The sequence below is a fragment of the Sminthopsis crassicaudata genome, chromosome 4 (genome assembly GCF_048593235.1).
Source record: "Sminthopsis crassicaudata isolate SCR6 chromosome 4, ASM4859323v1, whole genome shotgun sequence".
Taxonomy (NCBI): domain Eukaryota; kingdom Metazoa; phylum Chordata; class Mammalia; order Dasyuromorphia; family Dasyuridae; genus Sminthopsis; species Sminthopsis crassicaudata.
The window spans coordinates 29,888,889-29,914,435 of NC_133620.1; the positions used below are offsets into that span (position 1 = coordinate 29,888,889).

Below are 25,547 nucleotides of genomic sequence, written 5' to 3' on the forward strand. Positions count from 1 at the left end.
TCCCCATTGACCAGAGAGGGAGAACTTGGGCCTTCTCCCCATTTACCAGAGAGGGAGAACTTGGGCCTTCTCCCCATTTACCAGAGAGGGAGAACTTGGGCCTTCTCTCCCCATTTACCAGAGAGGGAGAACTTGAACTTTCTCTTCCCATTTACCAGAGAGGGAGAACTTGGGCCTTCTCTTCCCATTTACCAGAGAGGGAGAACTTGGGCCTTCTCTTCCCATTTACCAGAGAGGGAGAACTTGGACCTTCTCTTCCCATTTACCAGAGAGGGAGAACTTGGACCTTCTCTTCCCATTTACCGGAGAGGGAGAACTTGGACCTTCTCTTCCCATTTACCGGAGAGGGAGAACTTGGGCCTTCTCTTCCCATTTACCAGAGAGGGAGAACTTGGGCCTTCTCTTCCCATTTACCGGAGAGGAAGAACTTGGGCCTTCTCCCCATTTACCGGAGAGGGAGAACTTGGGCCTTCTCTTCCCATTTACCAGAGAGGGAGAACTTGGACCTTCTCTTCCCATTTACCAGAGAGGGAGAACTTGGCCTTCTCTTCCCATTTACCAGAGAGGGAGAACTTGGGCCTTCTCTTCCCATTTACCAGAGAGGGAGAACTTGGACCTTCTCTTCCCATTTACCAGAGAGGGAGAACTTGGACCTTCTCTTCCCATTTACCAGAGAGGGAGAACTTGGACCTTCTCTCCCCATTTACCGGAGAGGGAGAACTTGGACCTTCTCTCCCCATTTACCGGAGAGGGAGAACTTGGGCCTTCTCTTCCCATTTACCAGAGAGGGAGAACTTGGGCCTTCTCTTCCCATTTACCGGAGAGGGAGAACTTGGACCTTCTCTTCCCATTTACCAGAGAGGGAGGACTTGGGCCTTCTCTTCCCATTTACCAGAGAGGGAGGACTTGGGCCTTCTCTTCCCATTTACCGGAGAGGGAGAACTTGGGCCTTCTCTTCCCATTTACCGGAGAGGAAGAACTTGGGCCTTCTCCCCATTTACCAGAGAGGAAGAACTTGGGCCTTCTCCCCATTTACCGGAGAGGGAGAACTTGGGCCTTCTCTTCCCATTTACCAGAGAGGGAGGACTTGGGCCTTCTCTTCCCATTTACCGGAGAGGGAGAACTTGGGCCTTCTCTTCCCATTTACCGGAGAGGAAGAACTTGGGCCTTCTCCCCATTTACCGGAGAGGGAGAACTTGGACCTTCTCTTCCCATTTACCGGAGAGGGAGAACTTGGCCTTCTCTTCCCATTTACCGAGAGGGAGAACTTGGACCTTCTCTCCCCATTTACCAGAGAGGGAGAACTTGTACCTTCTCTTCCCATTTACCAGAGAGGGAGAACTTGGACCTTCTCCCCATTTACCAGAGAGGGAGAACTTGGGCCTTCTCTTCCCATTTACCAGAGAGGGAGAACTTGGGCCTTCTCCCCATTTACCAGAGAGGGAGAACTTGGGCCTTCTCTCCCCATTTACCAGAGAGGGAGAACTTGGGCCTTCTCTTCCCATTTACCAGAGAGGGAGAACTTGGGCCTTCTCCCCATTTACCGGAGAGGGAGAACTTGGGCCTTCTCCCCATTTACCAGAGAGGGAGAACTTGGGCCTTCTCCCCATTTACCAGAGAGGGAGAACTTGGGCCTTCTCTCCCCATTTACCAGAGAGGGAGAACTTGGGCCTTCTCTTCCCATTTACCAGAGAGGGAGAACTTGGACCTTCTCTTCCCATTTACCAGAGAGGGAGAACTTGGGCCTTCTCTTCCCATTTACCAGAGAGGGAAAACTTGGACCTTCTCTTCCCATTTACCAGAGAGGGAGAACTTGGGCCTTCTCCCCCATTTACCAGAGAGGGAGAACTTGGGCCTTCTCTCCCCATTTACCAGAGAGGGAGAACTTGGGCCTTCTCTTCCCATTTACCAGAGAGGGAGAACTTGGACCTTCTCTTCCCATTTACCAGAGAGGGAGAACTTGGGCCTTCTCTTCCCATTTACCAGAGAGGGAAAACTTGGACCTTCTCTTCCCATTTACCAGAGAGGGAGAACTTGGGCCTTCTCTTCCCATTTACCAGAGAGCAAGAACTTGGACCTTCTCTTCCCATTTACCAGAGAGGGAGAACTTGTACCTTCTCTCCCCATTTACCAGAGAGGGAGAACTTGGGCCTTCTCTGCCCATTTACCAGAGAGGGAGAACTTGGACCTTCTCTTCCCATTTACCAGAGAGGAAGCCAAGGCTGCAGGCAGCACCTCCCTCAGCATTCCCTTGATTACATCTTCATCATTAGGGATTAGCCCAGGGCCCTGGACAGAACACCACAGGGAAGTGGGCATAGAAACCCATGATCTTGTAGCACTTTAAGGTTGGCACATGGCTAGTTCTGTGGGAGGATGGAAGTTTTTCCAGGATCCAAAACTTCCTGGCAATGGGAGCTGTCCAAACGGCTGCCTGGGGGGGTCCTGAGTTGCCCACAGGTGGAAGTGTTGGAGTAGAGGCCCTGGAAGGGTGACCCCGTTGCTCAGGATCTCTCCTCCCCCTCACACCCCCTCTCTGGGATTCCAGGAAACTCATATTAAAGGTCACCTCCTGCCAGATCCGTGCCCCCCCAAATACCTATGTCCAGGACCCTCCTAGTGCCTTCACCCACATGACTGGACAGGTTAGCACTCGGCTCGTTGGTGTGTGTGCTGCTTGTTAAACTGAGCAGCGGGCTCATGGGTGCTCAGCCAGGCAGCTCTGATGTGATTACCCACTGCTGGCACACGAGCCGTGGTCCAGTGCCACCCCACCCCCCTTTGCTTCCCTCTCTCCCAGCCAGCCTTGTAGTAGGACCCTGTAGCTAAGGAAGAGGAGGCGCCCTGCGACTCAGCGCTGGGGAGCAGAAGGGAGTCAATTCACTGGAATTTATTTAAAAAAAAAACAAAAAAAAAAAACCCAACCCTGCCCTGGGGGAACTTCTGTTCTACATAGGGGAACAAATTAGATGGAAGATAATTTGTGGGGAGATAGAAGAGGAGCTCAAGGAGGGCTTTGCTGAATACTTGAAGGAAATTGGGAATTAGAAGGGCAGGGCAGAGGGTTCTAGGGGCCACTGGGTAAAACAGCAGAACTGGGAGATGGAGGGGGCCCTGTAGGAGAGCGTTTGCAAAGAGCAAGGGGAGTGATCATAGGTAATTTAAAAAAAAAAAAAGACCAGAACAGTAGGTTGGGGCCAGATTATGAAAGGATTGAGATCTGGAGCTTAGAAGTTTGTTTTATCTCAAAGGCAACATGCAGTTTATTGAGTAGGAAAGTGACATGTTAAGACTTGTGCCTTAGGAAGCTCAAATTAGAAGCTGATTGGAGTGGGGTCTTGAGGCAGGAAGACTGAGCGACTGACTATTGCCAGAGTCCAGGCGGGGAGGGTCCACTTAAGGAGGGGGTGCCCCTCAAAACCCGGGCTTTCTCATCCCCACTTTTTCAGTTGAAAGCCTTGTTTCATATTTCACTGAAAAAAAGTGGGCCATTGGCCAAGACTCCCCACTTCTCATCCACCGCTCAGATGACTTCCCCCGCTATTTCCTCTTTCATTTCTGTCTCCCATGAAGAGATAGTACTTCTACAGCACGTGTCTCTGCTTCCTTCCCTCACTCTTTTAACTCTACAATCTGGTTCTTGACCTCATCATTCAATCCGAAACTGTTCTCCAAAGTTTCTGTTGCAGTTGTTCAGTTATTTTCAGCCGTGTCTGACTCTTCATGACCCCACTTTAGGTTTTCTTGGCAGACACTGGTTTGCCATTCCCTTTCCCAGGTTATTTTACAGATGAGGAAACTGAGGCAAACTTGCCCCAGGGGTCACAATTTCCAAGTGACTTAATTTGAATTCAGGTCTTCCTCCAGACTTGGTGCTCTATCTACTACCAAGGTTTCTAATGATTTCCTAATTATCAAATCTTCCCCCATCTTGACTTCTCCAAAGCCTTTGATGGTTTTTTCTTAGGTTCTTAAGTTCTTTTTTTTATTTCAATAGTATTTTATTTTCCAAATACATGTAAAGATAGTTTTCAGCATTTGTTTTTGTAAGACTTTGTAGTCCAAATTTTTCTTCTTCCCTCCCCTATACCCCCAAGACAGCAAGCAGTCTGATAGAGCCTTTGACATTATTGATCACGCTCTTCTTCTATTTTCTTCTCTAGGTTTTTATGACAGTTTTCTTCTCATTCTTCTACTACCTACCTGACCACTGCTCAGTGGTCAGAAGATCTGCTTCACTAAGTCACTCTCACAAACCTCCAAGATCCTGTTCTGAGCTTTTTTCTCCCCTTCTATCCTATTTCTCTTGGTGACCTTATCAACTCCCATGAATCCAGCCCTATCCAGATGATCCTCAAATTAAAAAAACCAGCCCTAACTTCTCTACTGCCCTTCAGTCTCCAAACACCTCATGGACATCTCAAACTAGAAGGTCGATAGTCATTTCAATTCATTATCTGTCCCCCAAGCCCTTCCCTTTCCCAAATCTCCTCTTCCTATTGAGGGCACCATCATCCTCCCAGTCACCAAGGTCCACAACCCAGTCCTCAATTCCTCCTTTTCTCTCACCTCCCCCCTTTCCAATCAGTTGAATTAGCCTGTCGATATGACCTTTGTAGCATCTTTTGTATTGTCCCCTTCTCTTCTCTGACAGTTCTATCAGCCTGGTCCAGATGATGAATTTCATAACTGACCTGCTGGTGGGAACTCCTGCCTCATGTCTTTCCCCATCCACGTCCGTCTTCCACAAAGCTGTCAAATCGATTTTCCTAAAGCACAACCCCAACGATATCACCCCCCTCCCTGCTCAGTCTCCATTTCCTCCGAGGTTACATTTAAAATCAGTTTGGCTTTTGGAACCTACCCCTAACTTGGCCCTTTCTTACTTTTCCAGTCTTCTTATTCCTTACTGTCCTCAGCTTGTCACTTTGTGATGCAGTTGACATTGGCGTCCTGGCTGATCCTACCAAAAGATTGTCCATCTCCCGCCTCCAGGCATTTCCCCTTATTCCTGCAGTCTCTCTCCCACCTCATCTCTGCCTCCTGGCTTCCTCAGCTAAAATTGTACCTTTTACAGGAAGCCTTTTCCAATCCTCCTTTCATTTTAGTCCCATCCTTGTGCTGGTTATCTCCAGTTTGCCCTCCATCTATCCTGTTGGTGTGTAGTTATTTGAAAGTTGTCTCCCCCTGTAAACTATGAACATTTTGAGGGCAGGGCCTGGTTTCTGTCTTTCTTTTTATCTTCGGCACCTGTGCCCGATGTAAGAGTTTAATATATGCTTGCTGACTGACTGATGAGATCACAAGTAAGAAAGTATAGGACAGAGAAGAGATCCCATGGTTCTTGGGGTCGAGTTCAAATAGGAGGTGAGGATGATGACAGAGAGCATGAAGACCAGCCAGATGAAAAGAAGGAAAAATAAGAGTATCCCAGAGGAGATGTAGTCAACAGTGGAAAATATTGGGAGGTCAAAGATGACGACTCGGACAAGACTCTTAAGTTCAGTGTTTTAGGGTTGTTTTTTTTTTTTTTTTTTTTCATTTAACAAGTATCTCTTTCATCAGCCCATCACCTTTCTGTCAGAAGGCTACTAGCCACCTGCTTCATTCTTGACATTATTATACTTGCTCAAAGTATCTTTCAACGTCTCTCATTTTTACAGTGCATGCTATAATTTATTCTCATGTTTCTATTTGCTTGATTCTGCATCCTTTCATGCAAGTCTCCCCAAATTTCTCTGAAACCATATTCTTCATCATTTCTTATAGCACAATAATATCCCATTACATGGGAGTATCTAGATGGCACAATAGATAGAATACTGGTCTTAAATCAGAAAAGCTCATTTTTTTCATGAGTTCAGATCCCAACTCAGACACTCACAAGCTGTGTGACCCTGGACAAATTACTTCACAGTTTGCCTCAGTTTCCTCATTTGTAAAATCAGATGGAGAATTTGGCAAACCATTCTGTTTTTGCCAAGAAAATCTCAAAATAGGATCACAAATTCAGACACAGCAACAAAAACTTCATTACATTCAGCCACCATCCTTCAAATGATGGCATTTCTCAGTCTCCAATTCTTTGTGCCCATGTTTCGTACACCCGTTTTATTTCTTTGGGGTGCAGACCTGAGAGTGATTTCTCTCTGGTCAGGAGATGTGGACAGTTTAGTAGTAACGTGGACATAGTTCTGGAATGGCTGGACCAATTCAGAGCTCCAGCAACAATGAATCGATGTGCCCGTTTCTCCATGGCCCCTTCGACGCTCACCATTTTTGACATCTTGGCTAATCTGATTAGTTTGAGCTCAGGTATACTTAAATCTGTATGTCTTCATTAAGGATTTTTTTAATATGGCTATCGATGAGTCTGGATATTTCCCCTTGAGAACTGGAAAAGGTGATTATATTTGGCAATTAAAGATTGTTGGCAGCTTTGGACAGATCAACGTCAATTGGTTCATGGACTCAGAAGATAGATTGCCGAGGGTTCTGGAGTAAGTGGGGTATAAAGAAATGGAGATAAGCAGCCTCGATAGATTTTTCCCCCTAGGACTTTGTTTGAGAAGGCAAGAGAGAGAGATTCATCAGTCAATCAGCATGCATTTATTAAGTGCTTACTAAGTGCAGGCGCAGGGTTCATAGGATCTTAGCTCTGGAGCCAGAAGCACCTCAACTACCCCATTATCCAGACAAAGAAACTGAAGCCTGTGGAAGCTTGTCCAAAGCCACACAGGCAATAAGCCTCAGAGGGAGAATTTGAACCCGAGCTTTGGCCTCAGAGATAGTCTTGTGGGGAAGGTCTGATTCAGGGGGATTTTTTTTAATGTGAAGAAACGAGATCTTTGTAGGGGATGAATTGGTAAATAGGGGGAAATGAAGGTTGGAGAGAGGGTGTGCTAGCGGGCTAAGCTCCTCCCAGAAGTCTCCCACCCTCCATATAAAAATAGTCTTCCTCCCAGAGATTGTTGCAGTTCTCCCCCTAGAGACCATCCCTCCTGCAGGTATCTCCCTCTCTTTAGAAGTTGTATGCCCCCCCTTGAAAACTGCCTCAGTTTTCAGGGGTTTTGTCTCCTCCCCAATCAAGGTGGGCATTGTCTCCTCCCTTGGAGATCATTCTCAGGTTCCAGGGCCCCTCCCTCCTCAGAGGGGGCTTCCCACCCATAATCACTCCCCACATGTCTAGCCCAGAGGCCCCGTTTGATTTTGTCTCTCTCCCTAAGGCCCTCCCTTACTTCTGTGAGCCTGTCTCTGATAGCCCCCAGTTTCCCCTCCAGCCCAGGGCCCCTTCTTCATGCTCAGCAGTCTGCTCATCCTGCCTTTGACATCATTGACAGGCTCTGGCCAGCCCGGGTTGGAACCTACTCCCCAGGGACCCCTGCCCATCCCCAGCCTATGGGCCAGGCCCTGTTGTGCCAGCTGGCTCATCCCGCTTCCACCATAGTCACTGAGCTACTCGATCAGCCCCCGGCCCTTACGCCCAGCTGTGCCATCCTGCCTGTCTTGCCTTTGACCGATTTGTCCTGCTCCTGAAGCCCGAAGCAGGAGGAAGGGGCCCACCCCCTTCTCTTGCGTGCCCAGCTGGCCCACGTGCTCAGCCTGGCGATGTGCTGGGCCGATGGGCCTACAGGCAGACCGATAGACTGGGGCGGGGAGGGGGGGCCGCACACCCTGGACACAGGACCCTTTGTTGCCAATCCCAGCAGGGCTGCTTGGTATGACACTGAGCCGCTCACCACTCACACCCCCTGAGAGCTGTGGAGAACAGAGGCCCCGGGGAACCCCAAGGAATCGGGCAGGCCTGCCTGGGGGTCCTGGGCTGGATGGGGATGAGAGGCTGGCCCCACCTCCTCCCAGGAGCTGCCAGCCAGTGGGCACAGGGGGCAATATCGTTGCTGGCAGAGGGTCGAGTCTGGCTTCCTGCTGATCGCCCCTCCTCTCCTCTTTCCACAGAATGGTGCCGTCCCCAGCGAGGTGGCCAAACGGGACAAGAACCTCAAACGGGGCAACTGGGGCAACCAGATTGAGTTTGTGCTGACCAGTGTGGGCTATGCTGTGGGGCTGGGCAACGTCTGGAGGTTCCCTTATCTCTGCTACCGCAACGGGGGAGGTACCAGTGGGCACTGCTTCCTTGGGCTCAGGGCTTTCCGCATCCCACCCAGTGTGCAGGCTCCTCCCCCACAGCCTGGCAGAGATGCCCCTCTGCCTGGGGCACAGACCACCCCAGCTCCTGGCACAGACACTAGGGGAGGGGGGTGGAGAGGAGTGCACCCGCCCGCTCCTGGGCACAGAGACTGTGTCTGGCTCTCAGGCTTGCTCCGACAGTGCCCAGCCCCAGCACACCCCCGTCTGCTTGGGTCCTGCTTCCATGGGGAAGGAAGGGGCTGTGGCCCATGCTAGGGAGGCGGTGGGCATTGGCCCTGAAGCACGCCCTCTTCCTTGGGATTTGGGGAGCATGGTTGCCTCCCTCCCTGAGCCCGGCCTCTCTCCCCGCTCCCCAGGTGCTTTCATGTTCCCCTATTTCATCATGCTGGTGTTTTGTGGGATCCCGCTTTTCTTCATGGAGCTCTCCTTTGGTCAGTTTGCCAGCCAGGGCTGCCTGGGGGTCTGGAGGATAAGCCCTATGTTTAAAGGTGAGGATCAGGACAGTCTTGGGGTACCCCTTCCTGCCAGGAGTACCCCCTCCTTTGGTTTGGCCCTCACTGGCCCTGGCCTCCTCCCTCTCCCTTGGCTTGCCCCCTCCCCACTGCCCCTGGCCCCCTCCCCAGCCTGGCTCCCCGTCCCCAGCCCCCCACACAGCCTCTCACCGGCCCGCCCCGCAGGTGTGGGCTACGGCATGATGGTTGTGTCCACCTACATCGGGATCTACTACAACGTGGTCATCTGCATCGCCTTCTACTACTTCTTCTCCTCCATGACCCCCGTGCTCCCCTGGGCGTTCTGCAACAACCCCTGGAACACGCGGGACTGCGCGGGGGTCCTCGATGCCGCCAACTTCACCAACGGCTCGGACCCAGCCCACGGGCCCCTCAACCTCTCCCACTTACTCAACCACACCCTGAAGAGGACCAGCCCCAGCGAGGAGTACTGGCGGTGAGTCTCTGTCCCGCAGGGGCCTGCTGAGAATGGGAGGGAAGAAAGGACGGGGAGGGAGGGTGAGCTCTGGGGATGGGCCGAGTCCGAGCCCTTGAGAACCGCAGAGAAGGGGCTGGAGAGGTTCTGTGGGAGAGCCTGGCGCCGAGGCAGAGCACTGGACCTGCAGCTCTGAGCCAGGGACCAACCTCCTTGAGCTCACCTTTAAAACATGGGCAATAATCCTGCTTCTGGGAGGAACTTGCCAACCGTGCGAAGCTCGGGGTCCCCCAGGGGGCAAAGGGCAAGCAGCTTTGAGCATTGCTGGGCTAGGGACAGACAAGCCCAGCCTTCATGCCGGCGGCGGGCAGGCCTATGCTTAGGCCCCACTGCAGCATGGACACGGGGCCCCTGGCCTGCAAAGAACAGAGGGTCGAGCCTGAGCCATAGCCAGCTGTGCAAGGACGAGAGGGATGTCCCAAAGTGGCGTTCTTTGTGAACGCAGCCTTGGTTCAGACTCCCCAGTGAGTGGGAGAGGTTTTATTTGCAAAGAAGCTAAATTGGAGGCTGGGAGAGGGCAGGCGGAGCTGTACAAGGTCACCACCCTTGCTCCTCCCCCAAGCACCAGCAGCCCTGCAAATCTGCCCTTAGCGTTAATCCTCTGCTGGAAAATCTCTGCATGGTGGAGCTTAGACTCAGTGGCCCTCCCTGGCACTCTCCACGCCCACGGAGGGAGCCCAAGGAATTGGGCATTTTAATTCCTTATTTGTGCTCATCCCTTTCTCTCTGCATCTAAGCTCCGGGTGGGCAGGAATTCAGCTTTATATGAACTCTCTAGGCCTCAGGGCCTAGCACAGGACTCGGCCCACTGGTCCTAAAGAAAGATGGATGCATGGATGGATGGAGGGATGGACAGACAAGTTTAATGTATAGATGGATGGGTGGGTGGGTAAGTGGATGAATGGACAAGTGAATGGATAGATAGATGAGTAGATTGATGGACCGATGATGGGTGGGTGGGTGGATGGATGGATGGATAGATAGATGAATGGGTGCAATTGATAGATGGTGGATGGATGGATGAATGGACAGATGGATGGATGACAGATGACAGGGTGGATAGATAGATAAAGAGGATGAATGAATGATGGATGAATGAATGGAGAGACAGGAATCCATGGATGGACAGAAGTATGTATGAGTAGATGGGTGAATAAACAGATGGATAGATTGATAGGTAGACAGATGGGTCTTCAGACCTTGTCCGTGGCCTTTTGGCTTCTCTGCATGATAGTAATAGCTGCCTCCATATAGCTCTTACTGTCTGCCAGCACTATGCTCAATGCTTTTTACAAGTATCTCATTTGATCTTCATGGCAACCCTAGGAAGTAGGCAATCCCCATTTTAGAGATTGGGCAACTGAGGCAGAGGAAGGCTAAGTGACTTGGCCAGAGTCATACTAGTAAGTGTCTGAGGTTAGATTTGAACTCGCGTCTTCCCGATTCTAGGGCTAACACTACTCTGCCACAGACCCTAGTGTTACACAAAGCTTATATATTCTCCAAATCTTCAGGCCCCGTGATTCTGAGATGTGGAGAAGGAGATCACAGGGTCACAAAATCAGACACAGGCCTCCTCCTCAGGAAGATGGTACCGGCTGGGAAAAGAGACCAGAGTGTCCAGGGGCCCTGTTGAGAGACAATGAGACCTGGAGAAGGGAAGGCTGTGGGAGGTGTCTTAGGTAGGAGGCAATTAGTCATGGAAGCTGCAAGGTAAGAAAAGAGATGAGGGCTCTGACTGGCTCAGTAGTGGCAAAAAATGGAAAGGAAGGAACAGAAGGGAGGGACATTTCCAGGGAACAATGGACCGAACCCTAGAACAGCTGGTCAGAAAGCCCGGTCAGAAACATGGCGGAGCTCCGGGACAGCCGGAAGAGGAGAGAGAGAAGAGTGTGGCGTCTCCCACTCTTGCCCCTCACGTGTGTACACAGCATCAGCACCTGGGGAGTCCCCCGAAAGGGCCTTGAGTGGCAGCAGGAGAAGCCTTGTGAAGTGGCCTTGCTGAGGCCGGAACTGAAGTCCGAGGAAGGCCACGGCCTCCTTGAGCCCTTCTCTCACCTGGGATGGAACAGAGGCTGAGTTCTCTCCCCCAGATCAGGCCCAGCTTGGGGGTCCGGGGGTCTCAGCAGAAAGGCCCCAGGCTGCTCGCCCTAGGGAGAAGCACAGCCGAAGTTCTCTCGCTCCCCAGCAGTGGCTGCGGGCCAGCTCTGTGGTGGGTTCCCAGCCCTTGCGGCAGGATGGAGTGGGCAGAGACTTCCTGGTTAGGGAGGGCAGGAGTAAGTCACACAGTGCCCTCTTCCCCATCCGCCCCCTCACCACCCCCGGCCCATTCCCAGGCAGGTGAAATCTAGGGAACTAGAACATCAGAAGAACCCATCGCAGACTGAGGGACAGCCTGTGCCACGGGAGGGAGACGCATCCCTAGGGGTCCTCGGCACTCGCAGAGGACTTTACAGACCCCCTCCCACTCCCTTTTCTCAGAGGACACACAAGCCGAGGAGAAGAGCGACCGGCCCAGGATCAGGCTGTGGCAGGATTCTCTCCCTTGCATCCCCTCCCAGCCCCAGGGCTTATGGCAGAGAGGGCCTAGGCTTTCAGCGCCCACTTTCCAGAGGAAGGCATGATTCTGCCTGAGATACTTTGCCCGGGGGACTAGGGAGGTGGTAGAGGGGAGGCTCCATTCTCTCTGAGCCCCCTTCGTGCTGCAATGTTGGGGAGGCCGGGAGGAGAAAAAGCAGGTTCCAGGCAGGCTTCCCCAAGCCCGGCTCTCAAGGTGGGGGTGGTGAGGAGCCCACACTGGCTTCCCTAGTCCAGGCCAAACTTCCACCCAAGAAGTTGGAGAGTGAACACGCCCATTAAGTTTTATTGAGGAAAAAAGACTTTCTCACTCTCTAGAATTAATGTCTGCTAGTGCCCAAAAGAACCTGGAGGGGCAGAGCAGAAAGTCTCTGAGCTTTCTCCGAGGTCTGAGTCCAACCTCTGGTTTTAAAGGAGTCCAAGGAAGCCCAGGTCCAAGGTCACACTGCTAAGCATGGCAGAACTGGGCAGTAAACTTTGGCTCTCCTGATCTCCGGTTAGAGAGACGGAGACCAAACCGGACCTGAGGAGTCACCAGGCGCAGTTTAACCTGTTGGGTGAGATGTGAAAGGGAAATGTTCTGGAGAGAAATGCAGCCAGCCAAACCTGGGGGGGACACGGGCCTAGTGTCCAGCCTGCTCCAGTCCAGCTGGCCTTGGCAGAGTGACAGTCTGATGCCCCCTGCTGGGCAAGATGTGCAAATGGCAAGGAGAAAGGAGGGAGGGAGCGAAAGAGGGAAGGGGAAAAGGAAGGAAGGTTAGGTATCTGTTAGACAGGAGAGAAGCCAGAGGCAAGAAGACCCTTGAATAAGGATGTTCCTGAAGTGGTCCAGCTAAGAGCTGCTGAGTGAGGTCTTCCACTTAATAGGGAAGCAGGAGGGAGGAGAAGGGACTGGGTCAGAGAGAGGTTTGGAAGGCAATAAGAATCAGACTGAGAAGATGAGTTGATCACGGGGTACTGCCCCCCTTATTTTTCAGATAAGGCCTTGAACCAGAGACCCTCTGACTCCAAGCTCCTTGTATTCCCTGCCCAGCTGCCCACAAAGCCAAAGCAATGTCCTCGAGAGGACCGGTCAGGAAGAACAAATGCTGCCCCTTAGGGAAGAGGGAAGAACTCCAGATTCTTTCTGTCAGAGCTCTCCCTAACAGCTCGGAGAACAGCCGTCCTTCCCAGTGGCCCCCACCTTTTCCAAGGAGGCAGCAGGGAGTGCACCAGAGACCTAAATTCGAGTCCCGACCTCAGACATTTATGGATTCTGTGACCGGGGGCTTCAGTTTCCTAATCTGAGCCTGCCTCCCTCCCGTGGCTGTTGTGACGATCTAATGAGATGGTATTTGTAAGGGATTTTACAAACTTGAAGTTCTGAACCTGGGCGTGCTTGATCTCGGTTCATGAGATAAGGCCCCGGGGGACGGGAGATCAAAGGGCTTTCCTTAGCTGCATGTTCCAAAACTGAACGCGACCTTATGGTGCCACCAGTCTGACTTCAGGCCTGGCCTCTTCTTCATGCAGACTCCCCGATCCCTGACCCACGATTTCTAGTAGCCTTAGTGCTTCCCACACGCTGCTTTTTGTCGAGCCTCTCTCTTTCTGTGCATATTATTCTGTCCGGTTTATTTATTTTTTCAATATTATTTTTGCTACTATTTAGTATTCATTATTTAACTTGGTATTATCTTATTTCCTCTTACCTTAGATTCTAAGCTTCTTCAGAATAGGAATCTTAGTAGTCCCAGTCCCAAGTTCAGTAAAGCCAGGAAGCCACAACGCGTGTTTGTTGGATTCAGTGGAAGAGAGTTTGCTCTCCTGTCCTCAGCCTCAGAGGGATTATATCTGTGGTTAGGATCAATATAAAAAATTCCTAGCATTCCAAAATGGGAGAGATTGCCTTGGGAAGTAGTGAGTTGCTCGTCCTTGGAAGGGATGAAACAGAGACTGGATACTCAGTGTTGTAAAAGGAACTCATGTATCAGATGATGGATCAGATTCGGTTACTACCAAAGCCTGAGACTGTTTCTCTAGTATGTCTGTCCTAGCCATGTCTGGCTCCGGGACCCAGCACCCCTCCAAGCTCTGGGTTCATTCAGACCAAATTTGGTCTCAGGGGCTGATCCCACTGGGCCCTTTTCTCCCTCAATGCTTCACCCACTCTGGCAAATCTCCAAATGTACTAATTTCTAGAATTTCACTTTTGTAGGTAAAGGGGGGCCTTTATTTCCCTCACAATTATTCATGGTAACAAAAACATATGGGTAAAGGACAGCCTTTATTTTGTCCATCAAAAATGTGGACATATATATTAAAAAGGATCCCATGATGGATACAGAAATACTCCCAGAAATTCCCCTCAGGAGGAAATGAATTTAGAAATGCCATTTGGGAACCATTTGCTATTTAATGTTTCAGTAAAGTATTAAGCACCTGCTCTGTGGGAAGCCTTGTGTTAAGTATGAGGATACCAGTACCAAGAATGAAATATTCCATACTCACAAGGAGCTTACATCCTGATGAAATCTCTCTCTCATAGAGGGTTCTACACATGGGAGGACGTGTGCTGTGAACCCTCCCCGATGAGCAAACATACCCTGGGACTGTTGGACAAGCAAACTCCTTTCCTATCAAATGTGCACACTCTGTGAATGACTCACTATAATGATAGAGAATGGCAAGGCTAAATTGGCCCTCTTTGCAACATCCCTCTCATCCCCCACTGATTTTGGTTCTGCTCCCCAGGGCCCGGCAGAATAAACCTAATCTGTCCAACAATGAGAGCCCGTCAGATACATACGTCCCCCGTAACTTCTCTTTTCCAGGCTACAGAAATAGCCATAGTTTCTTCAGCCAATCCTGAATGAAGGCTTAAATGCACCTCCTTCCCTACCAAATTTGAAACTAATATAAAGCCAGGAGGCTTTACTTTGTGCACTGTAATGTAAATAACGTACAGCTAGCATATTTGATGATAGAGTCAAGATGCAAAAGATTTCAACCGGTTAGAAGAATAGATTAAATTGAATGTAGAGTTGCAGCCTTTGATTCAAAAAATAAGCTGCACAAATATGAGCAGCAGCTCGTGGGACAAAGATCTGGGGTTTATAGTGGACTCCATGCTCACTATACCAAAGAAGCCAATAAAGAAGATGATGGGTGGGATTCATGAAGTAGTAGTCAAATTGTTCTTACCCACTAGGAAATTTCAGGTGAACTGGGGGAAAGTACAGCCTCTGTGTGGCACAGTGGATAGAGAGCTAGACTTGGAGTCAGGAAGATCCGAGTTGTGTGATCTGGGCAAGTGACTTAACTTCTGGCTGCCTCAGTTTCCTCATTTGTAAATTGGGGAATCTAATAAAACCTGACTCCTAGAGTTATCATGAGATAGTTATAAAGCACCTTGTGAATCTTAAAGCACTATATAAATGGCAATTATTATTATTATAACTCTACAACCAGAGGAATCACACAAGGTTTCATGTAGGAGGTGATGCATGAGCTGAGCTTTTAAGGAAATGGGAGATTTTCAGAGGTCGGGGTGAAGAGGGAGTGTGTTCTCAGCTCCAGGGACAGTCACCACAAAGACACAAAGTGGAAGAAAGAATTTGTGTGTTTCCCTCCCTTTTAACTACCCCCTCCTATCCCTGGTATCTTCTCTGTTGAGTCTGATATTTTTTCTACTCTAAACATGTGTTTCTGTGTGTATGTTCAACCTTCCTTGTCCGCTTGAGATAAGCGTGAGGTCCCTTTGATGTCCACTCCCCTCCCACTTCCTCCCTGTACACTCCTCAGAACCAGTCTTTTATCTAACTACTTCAGTGCCCTTTGAAGGATTAAGGTTCTGAAGGAACGTCTCTTCCTATTAGAAAGTCAGAATCTTATTGTAGAGCTCCTCAGATTTGCCTTTCTTGGTTTCTCCAAAGTCTCGTGTTCATATTTTAAATATTAGGATTTAGTTTCTGGTGTTTTCATCCTAAATACTTGTTAGTTCTTTATTCCAATTAAGGTTCATTTCCCCCATATTAAGGATAATATCCAACTTAGCAGGGCAAATTATTCTTCATTGTAAGCCTATATATTTTACCTTATAGAATATTGTATTCCAAGAACTCCTCTCACTTTTGGTAGAAGCTTCCAGGCCCCACATAATCTTGATTGTTATTCCTTGGAACTTGAACTGTTTCTTTCAGGATGTTGGCAGTATTTTAACATAGTACTCCTCGATCTGGGCTGTGACAGTTCTAGAACTTATTTTGGGGTTCCTTTCAGTCAGTATTCCGAGAATTCTTTTTTATGTTGACTTCGTTCTCTGGTTGTGATAGTTCTAGAGAGTTTTCATATATGATAATTTTTGAAATGTAGGATTCAGACTTGTTTTTAAATCATGACTTTCAGGGATCCTAATGATTTTAAAATTATCTCTCTTTGATTTAATTTTCAGGTCAACTGTTTCTGATGGCAGATGTTTTCTATTTTCTTCTAATTTTTAAATCTTCTGATTTTTGTTCTAATCTGTTTTACTGTTTCATGACTTCTGTTTGCCCTATTCTATTTTATAGGAGGGATTCTGGGGTATAACAGTCCTGGAACTTCTTTTGGGGTTCCTTTCAGTGAGTGCTCAGTGAATTTTTTCTATGTTGACTTTGTTTTCTAGTTGTAATAGTTCTAGAGTTTCCATATATGATTTTTTAAAAATCATCATATATGGAAAGACTTTTTAAAAAATCATGATTTTCAGGTATCCTAATGGTTTTTAAATTATCTCTCTGATTTAATTTTCAGATCAGCTGTTTCTGTTGTTGTTTCATGAAGTCAGTGATTTCTGTTTTATAGGGAGTCTATTCCTTAGATTAGGTTTCTCTTTCCTTTGTTTTGTTTTAACTTTTTTATAAATTTTATTTTGAGTTATAAATTATCCCCTTCTTTCTAATCTCTCCCCTACCCACTGAGAAGGTAAACCATGTAATGTTGGGTCAACTTTCTCTTCTGAATTATATGTTCTCCTTCGATTCTTTCTTCCAGAGCTTTTATCTTTTGCTTCATTTTTTCTAGGTATTCATGTAGTTCTTGTAGAATTATTGATTTAGCAGTTTTTGTTGTTGATTGGTGTTAATTTATTACTTTTCCAGTTTAGTTTCCGAATTGGTGTTTTTTATTAGAGCCAGTCTTTGCTATGCTTTTCTATGGGGTGGTAAGCCCTGTTTATTCTTGCCTTGGGTTGTTTCACTAAGTCCTACCTCCTGGGGTTCAGCATCTTTGAATTTTTGAAGTTCAGAGCACTATTGTCATCAAAGGAAAAAGTATTAGGGAACTCAGGGTCCAGTAGGAGTTCTAAGGCACTGGGTTGCGTAGCAGTGCTGGTCACTGCCTGCTGTGTAGGTGATCCCCGAAGCTTCTCACTCTGGGGCTTTCTGCCCATCCTGGGGCTTCCTCACAAGAACTCTCAGTTCTTGCTGCCTCGGACATAGAGCCTCCTAGGCTGCTCATGTCCTGTCTCTGGTCCCATCGCCATTCACTTGCTTTAGAAGAGTTACCAGTGATGTTACTTTGTCCATGGGAGAGTGATCACTCAGCAGAAAGGCACATGAGTAATGAAGCCCATATGACCAAGACAACTCATGCTTCTGAATGGCAAGACATGTCTTTAGAGAGCAGGATTCCCCATGGATTAATTGCTGGGCAAAAATCGTTTCTCTACTATTTGTTTCCCTCATAGTAAAGCTACTTCTCCCCTTACATCAGGCCCTGAAGCAATAACAGGCCCTTTTATGCTGCAGCCACTCTTGGCAAAGTACTGAGGAAAAGTTGTGCTTTTTCAGTGACAAGTAATCTCTTACTGCTGGAGAACGACAAAACTTCCTAAGTTTTCAGTCATTCCTCAGCAAAGATGAACTTCTCACAGGGAAACCTGTCTTTCTTCCCTCTCAAGCCAGAGGTGGGCAGAACAGGGATTGCCCTTACAAGCAAACCCTTGAGAAGTTTCCACTCTCTCAGGCAATAATTGGTGCTGGAGCTTTATCCTGCATTTGTCCAGCCCGTCAGCTCTCAGCAAAGCCATGTCTTTCTTCCAGTCAGCATGGCTCCCAGCAAAACTGCAGCCGACTCTGAATATTTACTTTTGATCATTTTCTGTCCATTTTTTAAAAACTCTACCTTCTTTAAGAAATTCTTCTCCTGCGTCTTTAGTTTCAGACTCCCCTGTCCTCAATTTACTCTCCTGTCTTCCTCTGATCATTTGTTCTCCTAATTCTCAGATCAAGGTCTCCTAGTAAACAATGACACATTTTTAACTTATAATGTGAAAATCAAGAAATTTACCTTTCTGTCAGGCAAGACTCCTTGCAATAATGATATGATTATCTTATAGTCCCTAAACGCTTAATTTAGAATTTCTCATTTAGAACCTTTAGAAACAGTAGCATGCAAATGAACAAACCATGAACCGAGGACACAGCATCCATCTTTAATTCACTGGGTATTTGGCCTTTAAACAGGTCATCTCAATATATTTATCTGGAGAAGGGTAGTTTTCTCTCAAGTCCCCACAACAGTCAGATCCTATCCTCCACATTTTATCTGAGAGACCATATCTTCTTAAGTAGATTTGATTAGTTTAATCTTTACAAGTGTTTTTTCTAGCACTTTTAGAAATTTATCATGCTGTGAGCCCATAGTTTATTCTGTATGCTGGGCTACCTCTCCAACTTGGCATTCCCAGGTTTACAGACTGATTTTCTGGAGAGCTGCATTTTATAAAGTTCTAGATGGATTAGAGTAACGGATTAAGAAACATTTTCAAGGTCAAACAGCTAGTACGTGTCAAAGGCAAGGTTTGGATTTTCAAATCCAGTACTCTAATCCATCTAGAACCTTACAAACCTGAAAATCCAAACCTTGCCTTAGATACATACTAGCCATTTGACTTTGAAGAAGTCTCTTAATCTCTTTCTGCCTTGGTTTTCTTGTCTATAAAATGGAGATAATAATAATATCTACCTCTTTGGGTGGTTGTGAGGATCAAATAAGAGAATATTTGGAAAGCATTTTGACTTTAAAATGCTATAGAATTGCTAGTTGATTATTATTATTATCAATACCCACTTCTAAAACTATAATTTATGCTCCCTCCCCAGTGAGTTTATCTTTTATAGTACCCAGAAGAAAACAGCTTAAAGCAAAAGCATTTTGCTTTTGGTGTATACATATATATATATATATATATATATATATATATATATATATATATATATATATATATATATATCATAATGACAAAAACAATAGAACACTTAATTCATAAATCAGAGAAGAGTGGGCACAAAGTTAGGGTATACTAGCAATGAAGTCCATACGTAGGGAACACATATGACTATGATAACTTTCACTTCCAGAACTGTTCTATCCTTTTTTATGCGGTCCTCATCCTGGGCTCCTGCTTTGATCTTCCCCAGACTTTTAATTGTCAGGGTTAATTCTGTCTTGCATCCATAGTTAGCTCTCTTCTCTGCTGCCAGAAGTAGGAATACATGTGGCCATGGCAACTTGCACTTTCAGTACTGTTCTGTTCCTTTCTGTGGGGTCCTCATCCTAGTTCCTATTTTGGTTTGCCCCGGACTTTTAACTGTCAGGGCTAATTCTTTCTTGGATCATGGCTGGCTCTCTTCTCTGCTGCCAGAAGTCTTACTCTTTAAAGCTGCTTCCTGCCTGGATTGCTTCCTTTCTATATTGATATGACTGAGGTGATTCTCCGAGCACTTTGATGAAGAATCTCCTACTAGATAGGCTCTGGTAGCACCTTTTCAGGATGCCATGGGCGATAGCAGATAAAAGTCTCTCCTTCCCCACTGTCTTCTGGAAGAAGCCTAGAATTTACGTTCTAAAAGTTGCTCCCTGCCTCAAATTGTCTTGAACTCTCCAGCTAACTCTCTCTATGGCTTGCCAGATTTAACTTTTTAAAGGTGACCAGAGGTATGGCTAGTCTTCCGTCAGTCAATAGCAACTGACTCTTCCAATTGAAACAAAGAATTTTCCTCCTAGCATTTAATAAAGGGACATACTCAGCATCTATTTATATGGGGTCGAACCCCAGCCTTTTTCCACACACACACACATGTACAGAGAAAAAAACAAAAAGGAAAAGAGACCAGATATTTCTCTACAAAGACATAGGCTGTCTTCACCCCACCTTGCTTCCCTGCCAGGTCTTCGGTGTGACTGACAAGGGAGGGGAATCCTGATCTACAAACCTCTGAGGCTTGTCGGATTGTGGAGGAGTGTAGACTCCCTGCCTCAGTATCATAAGCTTAAACAAGAGAAAGCAGGAGATACGATCAAGATTTACCTCCATTCCTACTTTCACACACAAGGTTGCCTCTGAGGTACAAAACATCAGTTGTTTCCCCGTGTTCCCAGTAGATGTTAACCTGAGCATCTCTGCATCTTTTCCCCTCATGAGTCCTGTAATAGTCACTTCTGTAATAGACTCTAAAATTCCTCCAAATATGGCAGCAAAGCTCTAAGGTGGTGCTGGATATGATGTCATTCACACTTTTTAGATCTAACCCATGGCCACTAGGGGCTACCTCCCAGAAGCCCAAATCACGAGAGCAAAGGCAGCAGGACAGAAGCAAAAAGGGATGGTGAAGGATGGATAGTAAGTGCTCTTTTCCCAACCTGCATTTCTATAAGAATAAAATGAACATCCCTCTGTTCTCCAAGCATAGTCTGGAATGCTTTGTTCTTGAGGAATGGATCCCAGCTTTTTGGCAATCCCTGCTCCCTTTCATCTCAATGTTCACAGATCACCCCTGAGTAATAAGTTCTAGGGTTTTGGTAGAAATCGGAAGTCAGGTCATTGGAGCAGTTTGAAAAATCCCCCTTTTGCCCATTAGGCTATTTTCTCATTCTCTACTCTTTTTCAAAGATCCTGAATTCAGCAATCACTTATGATAGTTCTTTTAGCCCTTTGCAATGCAGTCCGGTTCGATGTGGTGAACTAAACATCCTGAGGGAATCTCTATGTTTTTATTATATAACTTAATATTCCATCTGTCCCAATCCAAAGATCATTGTCCCTGGTTAAGAAAATAGAAGTAAGAGTTGGGCAGCTATCTGGCTGCACTTTGGACAGAGCGCCAGGCCTGGAATCAGGAAAACTCATCTTCCTAAGTTCAAATCTGGCCTCAGACTTATTAGCTGTGTGACCCTGGGCAGTCACTTAATCTTGTTTGCCTCAATTTCCCCATGTGTCAAATGAAGGAATGGAGAAAACCATCCCAGTGTCTTTGCCAAGAAAACTCCAAATGGGGCCCCGAAGAGTCTAATCATAATGACTGAACAGCAGCAACTGCTTTCATCTCTTCATAAAATAGTCATCCTCTCCAGCAGAGAATGCTGGTTTAGCAAGGGGCCTGGTGGATGTTCCTCGCACGGACGTGGCGGAGGAGGGGACAACCTTCCCTTTGCCCTTGTTTTCCCTTCAGAGGTGCAAGGACCAGGTTGCTGCTGAGCACGCCCCATACCCCCGGGAGTGCAGACACTGGAGGAGAGATGCAGGCCGAGGCAGCGCCTTGGGGATTCCTTCCTGGGCAATAAGGGGTCCGGGGACATCCCTGGGGACACGTCTTTTTCATTTTAGGCGCTACGTGCTGAAGCTGTCGGACGACATTGGTAACTTTGGGGAGGTGCGGCTCCCCTTGCTTGGGTGCCTCGGAGTCTCCTGGGTTGTCGTGTTCCTCTGTCTCATCCGCGGGGTCAAGTCCTCAGGGAAAGCAAGTACACTCGTCCCTTCCCCTGCTGGGATTTAGGGGTCTGCTCTAACTAGGGAAGGCCAGAGTGGTGAAATGGGGGAGGAGAGGGATGGGGTGGGGCCAGGGGGAGCCAGGGAACGGGAAGGACTCAGCCCATGAGTGTCTCTCCAGGGGGAGATGGGGTCTGAGCCAGAACTTCCCCCGCTGCTCCCTCCAGGTGGTCTACTTCACAGCCACGTTTCCCTACGTGGTGCTGACCATTCTGTTTGTTCGGGGGGTCACCTTGGAAGGCGCCTTCACAGGTATTATGTACTATCTGACGCCACAGTGGGACAAGATCCTGGAGGCCAAGGTGGGTATCTGGGCACCTGGGGGCTGGAGGGAGAAGCAGGAGCTGTCCACTGCCCTGCCTGCCCCAGCTGATCGCTGACCCTCTTCCCTAACCCTCACAGGTGTGGGGGGATGCTGCCTCCCAGATTTTCTACTCCCTGGGCTGCGCTTGGGGGGGTCTCATTACCATGGCTTCCTACAACAAGTTCCATAACAACTGCTACAGGTGAAACTCAGACCTTGTCCCCTTCACCCCATGGTGCTCCCCCCTGACTTCACACTGGGCCCTCCAGGTTCCTGGGCGGGCTCTCCCAGCCCCATCTCTGGGTCTCAATCTCAGCTGTGCATAGCTGACAAGCCATCAGAGCTGGAGACCCCCCCATGCCCACCCTGGATCCCCAGAGGCCAGAGACCACCCCTGCCAAGGATCAGGAATGAAGGGGGAGGGAGGCAGCCGGAAAGACCTGGAACCACTGGCTCAGGGAGGATTCTGGGGGCCCAGGGCTCTTTTTCCCAAGTCCCAGGGGTGGAGAGTGTTGTGAGATTGCTCTGGACCCCGAGCTCAAAGCTGAGCCTGATTCTTCTTGCCCTCCCAGAGATAGCATCATTATCAGCATCACAAACTGCGCCACCAGCGTCTACGCGGGCTTTGTCATCTTCTCCATCCTCGGCTTCATGGCAAACCACTTGGGCGTAGACGTGTCCCGAGTGGCTGACCATGGCCCCGGCTTGGCCTTTGTGGCCTACCCGGAAGCCCTCACTCTGCTGCCCATCTCTCCCCTTTGGTCTCTGCTGTTCTTCTTCATGCTCATCCTGCTGGGCCTGGGTACTCAGGTATGAGCTTGGGATGGGAAGAGGCCGGGCACTCGGGCAACAAGGTCCGCCTGGACATCCCCAGCCACCAATGGGCTTCTCAAAGACAGCATATCCACAACTGAGCTCATCACCACAAGCACTCCCCACTTCCAAGCTTCTTTTCTTGAAGGGACAGCACCATTCTCCCCCTCGGGTCACCCTGGGGGTCCCCTCAACCCTCACTCTCACCCTCATGGCCAGCTGTTGCCAAGGCCTGTCATTTCTACCTTTCATCATCTCCCCAATATGCTCCCTTTCCTTCTCTGCCACTGCCAGCCCCTGGCGCAGACCCTCATCACCTGGACCACGCCAGTAGCTGCTAGTGGGTCTGCCTGCCCAAGGCACTCCCTGATCCAGTCCATGCTCCAGCCAGCTGTCAGATTGATTTTCCTAAAATGTCGAGCTGACCATGCGACCCCCTTATTTGGTAAATGCTCCAGGATCCAAGTTAAAATTCTGTTTGATGTTACATCCTTTTAGTTCTGCCTTCTGGAGACTTTAGTGACCGCGGTTGTGGATGAAGTGGGGAATGAATGGATCTTGAAGAAGAAAACCTACGTCACTTTGGCCGTGGCCATCGCTGGGTTCCTGCTAGGGGTCCCCTTGACCAGCCAGGTGAGCACACAACCAACAGGGGGTTGAACAGGACGGTGCCTTCTGGTGGATCATGGGGTGTCAGGGGAAGATGGGGCAACCTGGCAGACAGTGCCCTCCAATGGTTAATGTGGCCTCTGCCCAACAGGCGGGCATCTACTGGCTCCTGCTGATGGACAACTATGCCGCCAGCTTCTCCTTGGTCGTTATTTCCTGCATCATGTGTGTGACCATCATGTACATCTATGGTAGGTGTCCAGTCATACACATCTAGGGTAGCTCTCCGGTCATGTACTTCTGTGGTAGCCGTCTGGCCAGTCATGTATCTCTGTGTGGTAGCTATCCGGTCAGTCATGTACCTTTGTGGTAGCTGCCGGGTCAGTCTTGTACTTCTGTGGTAGCTGTTGGGTCAGTCATGTATCTCTGTGGTAGCCATCCGGTCAGTCATGTACATGTGTGGTAGCTGTCTATTCGTGTACTTCTGTGGTAGCTGTCTAGCCAGTCATGTAAATGTGTGGTAGCCGTCTGGCCAGTCATGTACCTCTGTGGTAGAGCTATCCAGTCAGTCATGTACATGTGTGGTAGCCGTCCGGTCAGTCATGTACCTCTGTGGTAGCTGTCTAGCCAGTCATGTACATGTGTGGTAGCCGTCTGGCCAGTCATGTACATGTGTGGTAGAGCTATCCAGTCAGTCATGTACATGTGTGGTAGCCGTCCGGTCAGTCACGTATCTCTGTGGTAGCTGTCCGGTCAGTCATGTACCTCTGTGGTAGCTGTCTAGCCAGTCATGTACATGTGTGGTAGCCGTCTGGCCAGTCATGTACATGTGTGGTAGAGCTATCCAGTCAGTCATGTACATGTGTGGTAGCCGTCCGGTCAGTCACGTATCTCTGTGGTAGCTGTCCGGTCAGTCATGTACCTCTGTGGTAGCTGTCTAGCCAGTCATGTACATGTGTGGTAGCCGTCTGGCCAGTCATGTACATGTGTGGTAGCCGTCCGGTCAGTCACGTATCTCTGTGGTAGCTGTCCGGTCAGTCACGTATCTCTGTGGTAGCCGTCTAGCCAGTCATGTACATGTGTGGTAGCCGTCTGGTCAGTCATGTACATGTGTGGTAGCCGTCTGGTCAGTCATGTACATGTGTGGTAGCCGTCTGGCCAGTCATATACCTCTGTGGTAGACGTCCGGGCAGTCATGTATCTCTGTGGTAGCCGTCTGGCCAGTCATGTACATGTGTGGTAGCCATCTGGCCAGTCATGTACATGTGTGGTAGCCGTCTGGCCAGTCATGTACATGTGTGGTAGCTGTCCGGTCAGTCATGTATCTCTGTGGTAGCCGTCCGGCCAGTCATGTACATGTGTGGTAGCCGTCTGGCCAGTCATGTACATGTGTGGTAGCCGTCTGGCCAGTCATGTACATGTGTGGTAGCCGTCCGGTCAGTCATGTACATGTGTGGTAGCCGTCTGATCAGTCATGTATCTCTGTGGTAGACGTCCGGTCAGTCATGTACCTCTGTGGTAGACGTCTGGTCAGTCATGTACATGTGTGGTAGCCGTCTGATCAGTCATGTATCTCTGTGGTAGACGTCCGGTCAGTCACGTATCTCTGTGGTAGACGTCTGGTCAGTCATGTATCTCTGTGGTAGACGTCCGGTCAGTCACGTATCTCTGTGGTAGCTGTCTATTCGTGTACTTCTGTGGTAGCTGTCTAGCCAGTCATGTACATGTGTGGTAGACGTCTGGTCAGTCATGTATCTCTGTGGTAGACGTCAGTCACGTATCTCTGTGGTAGACGTCTGGTCAGTCATGTACCTCTGTTGTAGAGCTATCCAGTCAGTCATGTACATGTGTGGTAGCCGTCTGGTCAGTCATGTATCTCTGTGGTAGCCGTCTGGTCAGTCATGTATCTCTGTGGTAGACGTCCGGTCAGTCATGTACATGTGTGGTAGACGCCCAGTCCGTCATGTACATGTGTGGTAGCCGTCTGGCCAGTCATGTAACTCTGTGGTAGCCGTCCGGTCAGTCACGTATCTCTGTGGTAGCTGTCCGGTCAGTCATGTATCTCTGTGGTAGACGTCCGGCCAGTCATGTACATGTGTGGTAGCCATCTGGCCAGTCATGTACATGTGTGGTAGCTGTCCGGTCAGTCATGTACATGTGTGGTAGCCGTCTGATCAGTCATGTATCTCTGTGGTAGACGTCCGGTCAGTCACGTATCTCTGTGGTAGACGTCCGGTCAGTCATGTACATGTGTGGTAGCCGTCTGGTCAGTCACGTATCTCTGTGGTAGACGTCTGGTCAGTCACGTACATGTGTGGT

General features: G+C 48.8%; 1 protein-coding gene across 1 annotated transcript in view; it reads left to right on the forward strand.

Annotated features, from left to right (window-relative positions):
- SLC6A9 (solute carrier family 6 member 9) overlaps positions 1-25,547 on the forward strand; it is a 61,267-nt gene that overhangs the window by 18,378 nt on the left and 17,342 nt on the right. The window contains 9 exon segments of the mRNA XM_074266141.1: positions 7,957-8,113; positions 8,505-8,636; positions 8,826-9,096; positions 21,341-21,473; positions 21,670-21,804; positions 21,905-22,008; positions 22,379-22,616; positions 23,118-23,252; positions 23,380-23,479. Of these exon segments, the coding sequence (XP_074122242.1) occupies positions 7,957-8,113; positions 8,505-8,636; positions 8,826-9,096; positions 21,341-21,473; positions 21,670-21,804; positions 21,905-22,008; positions 22,379-22,616; positions 23,118-23,252; positions 23,380-23,479 (1,405 nt within the window).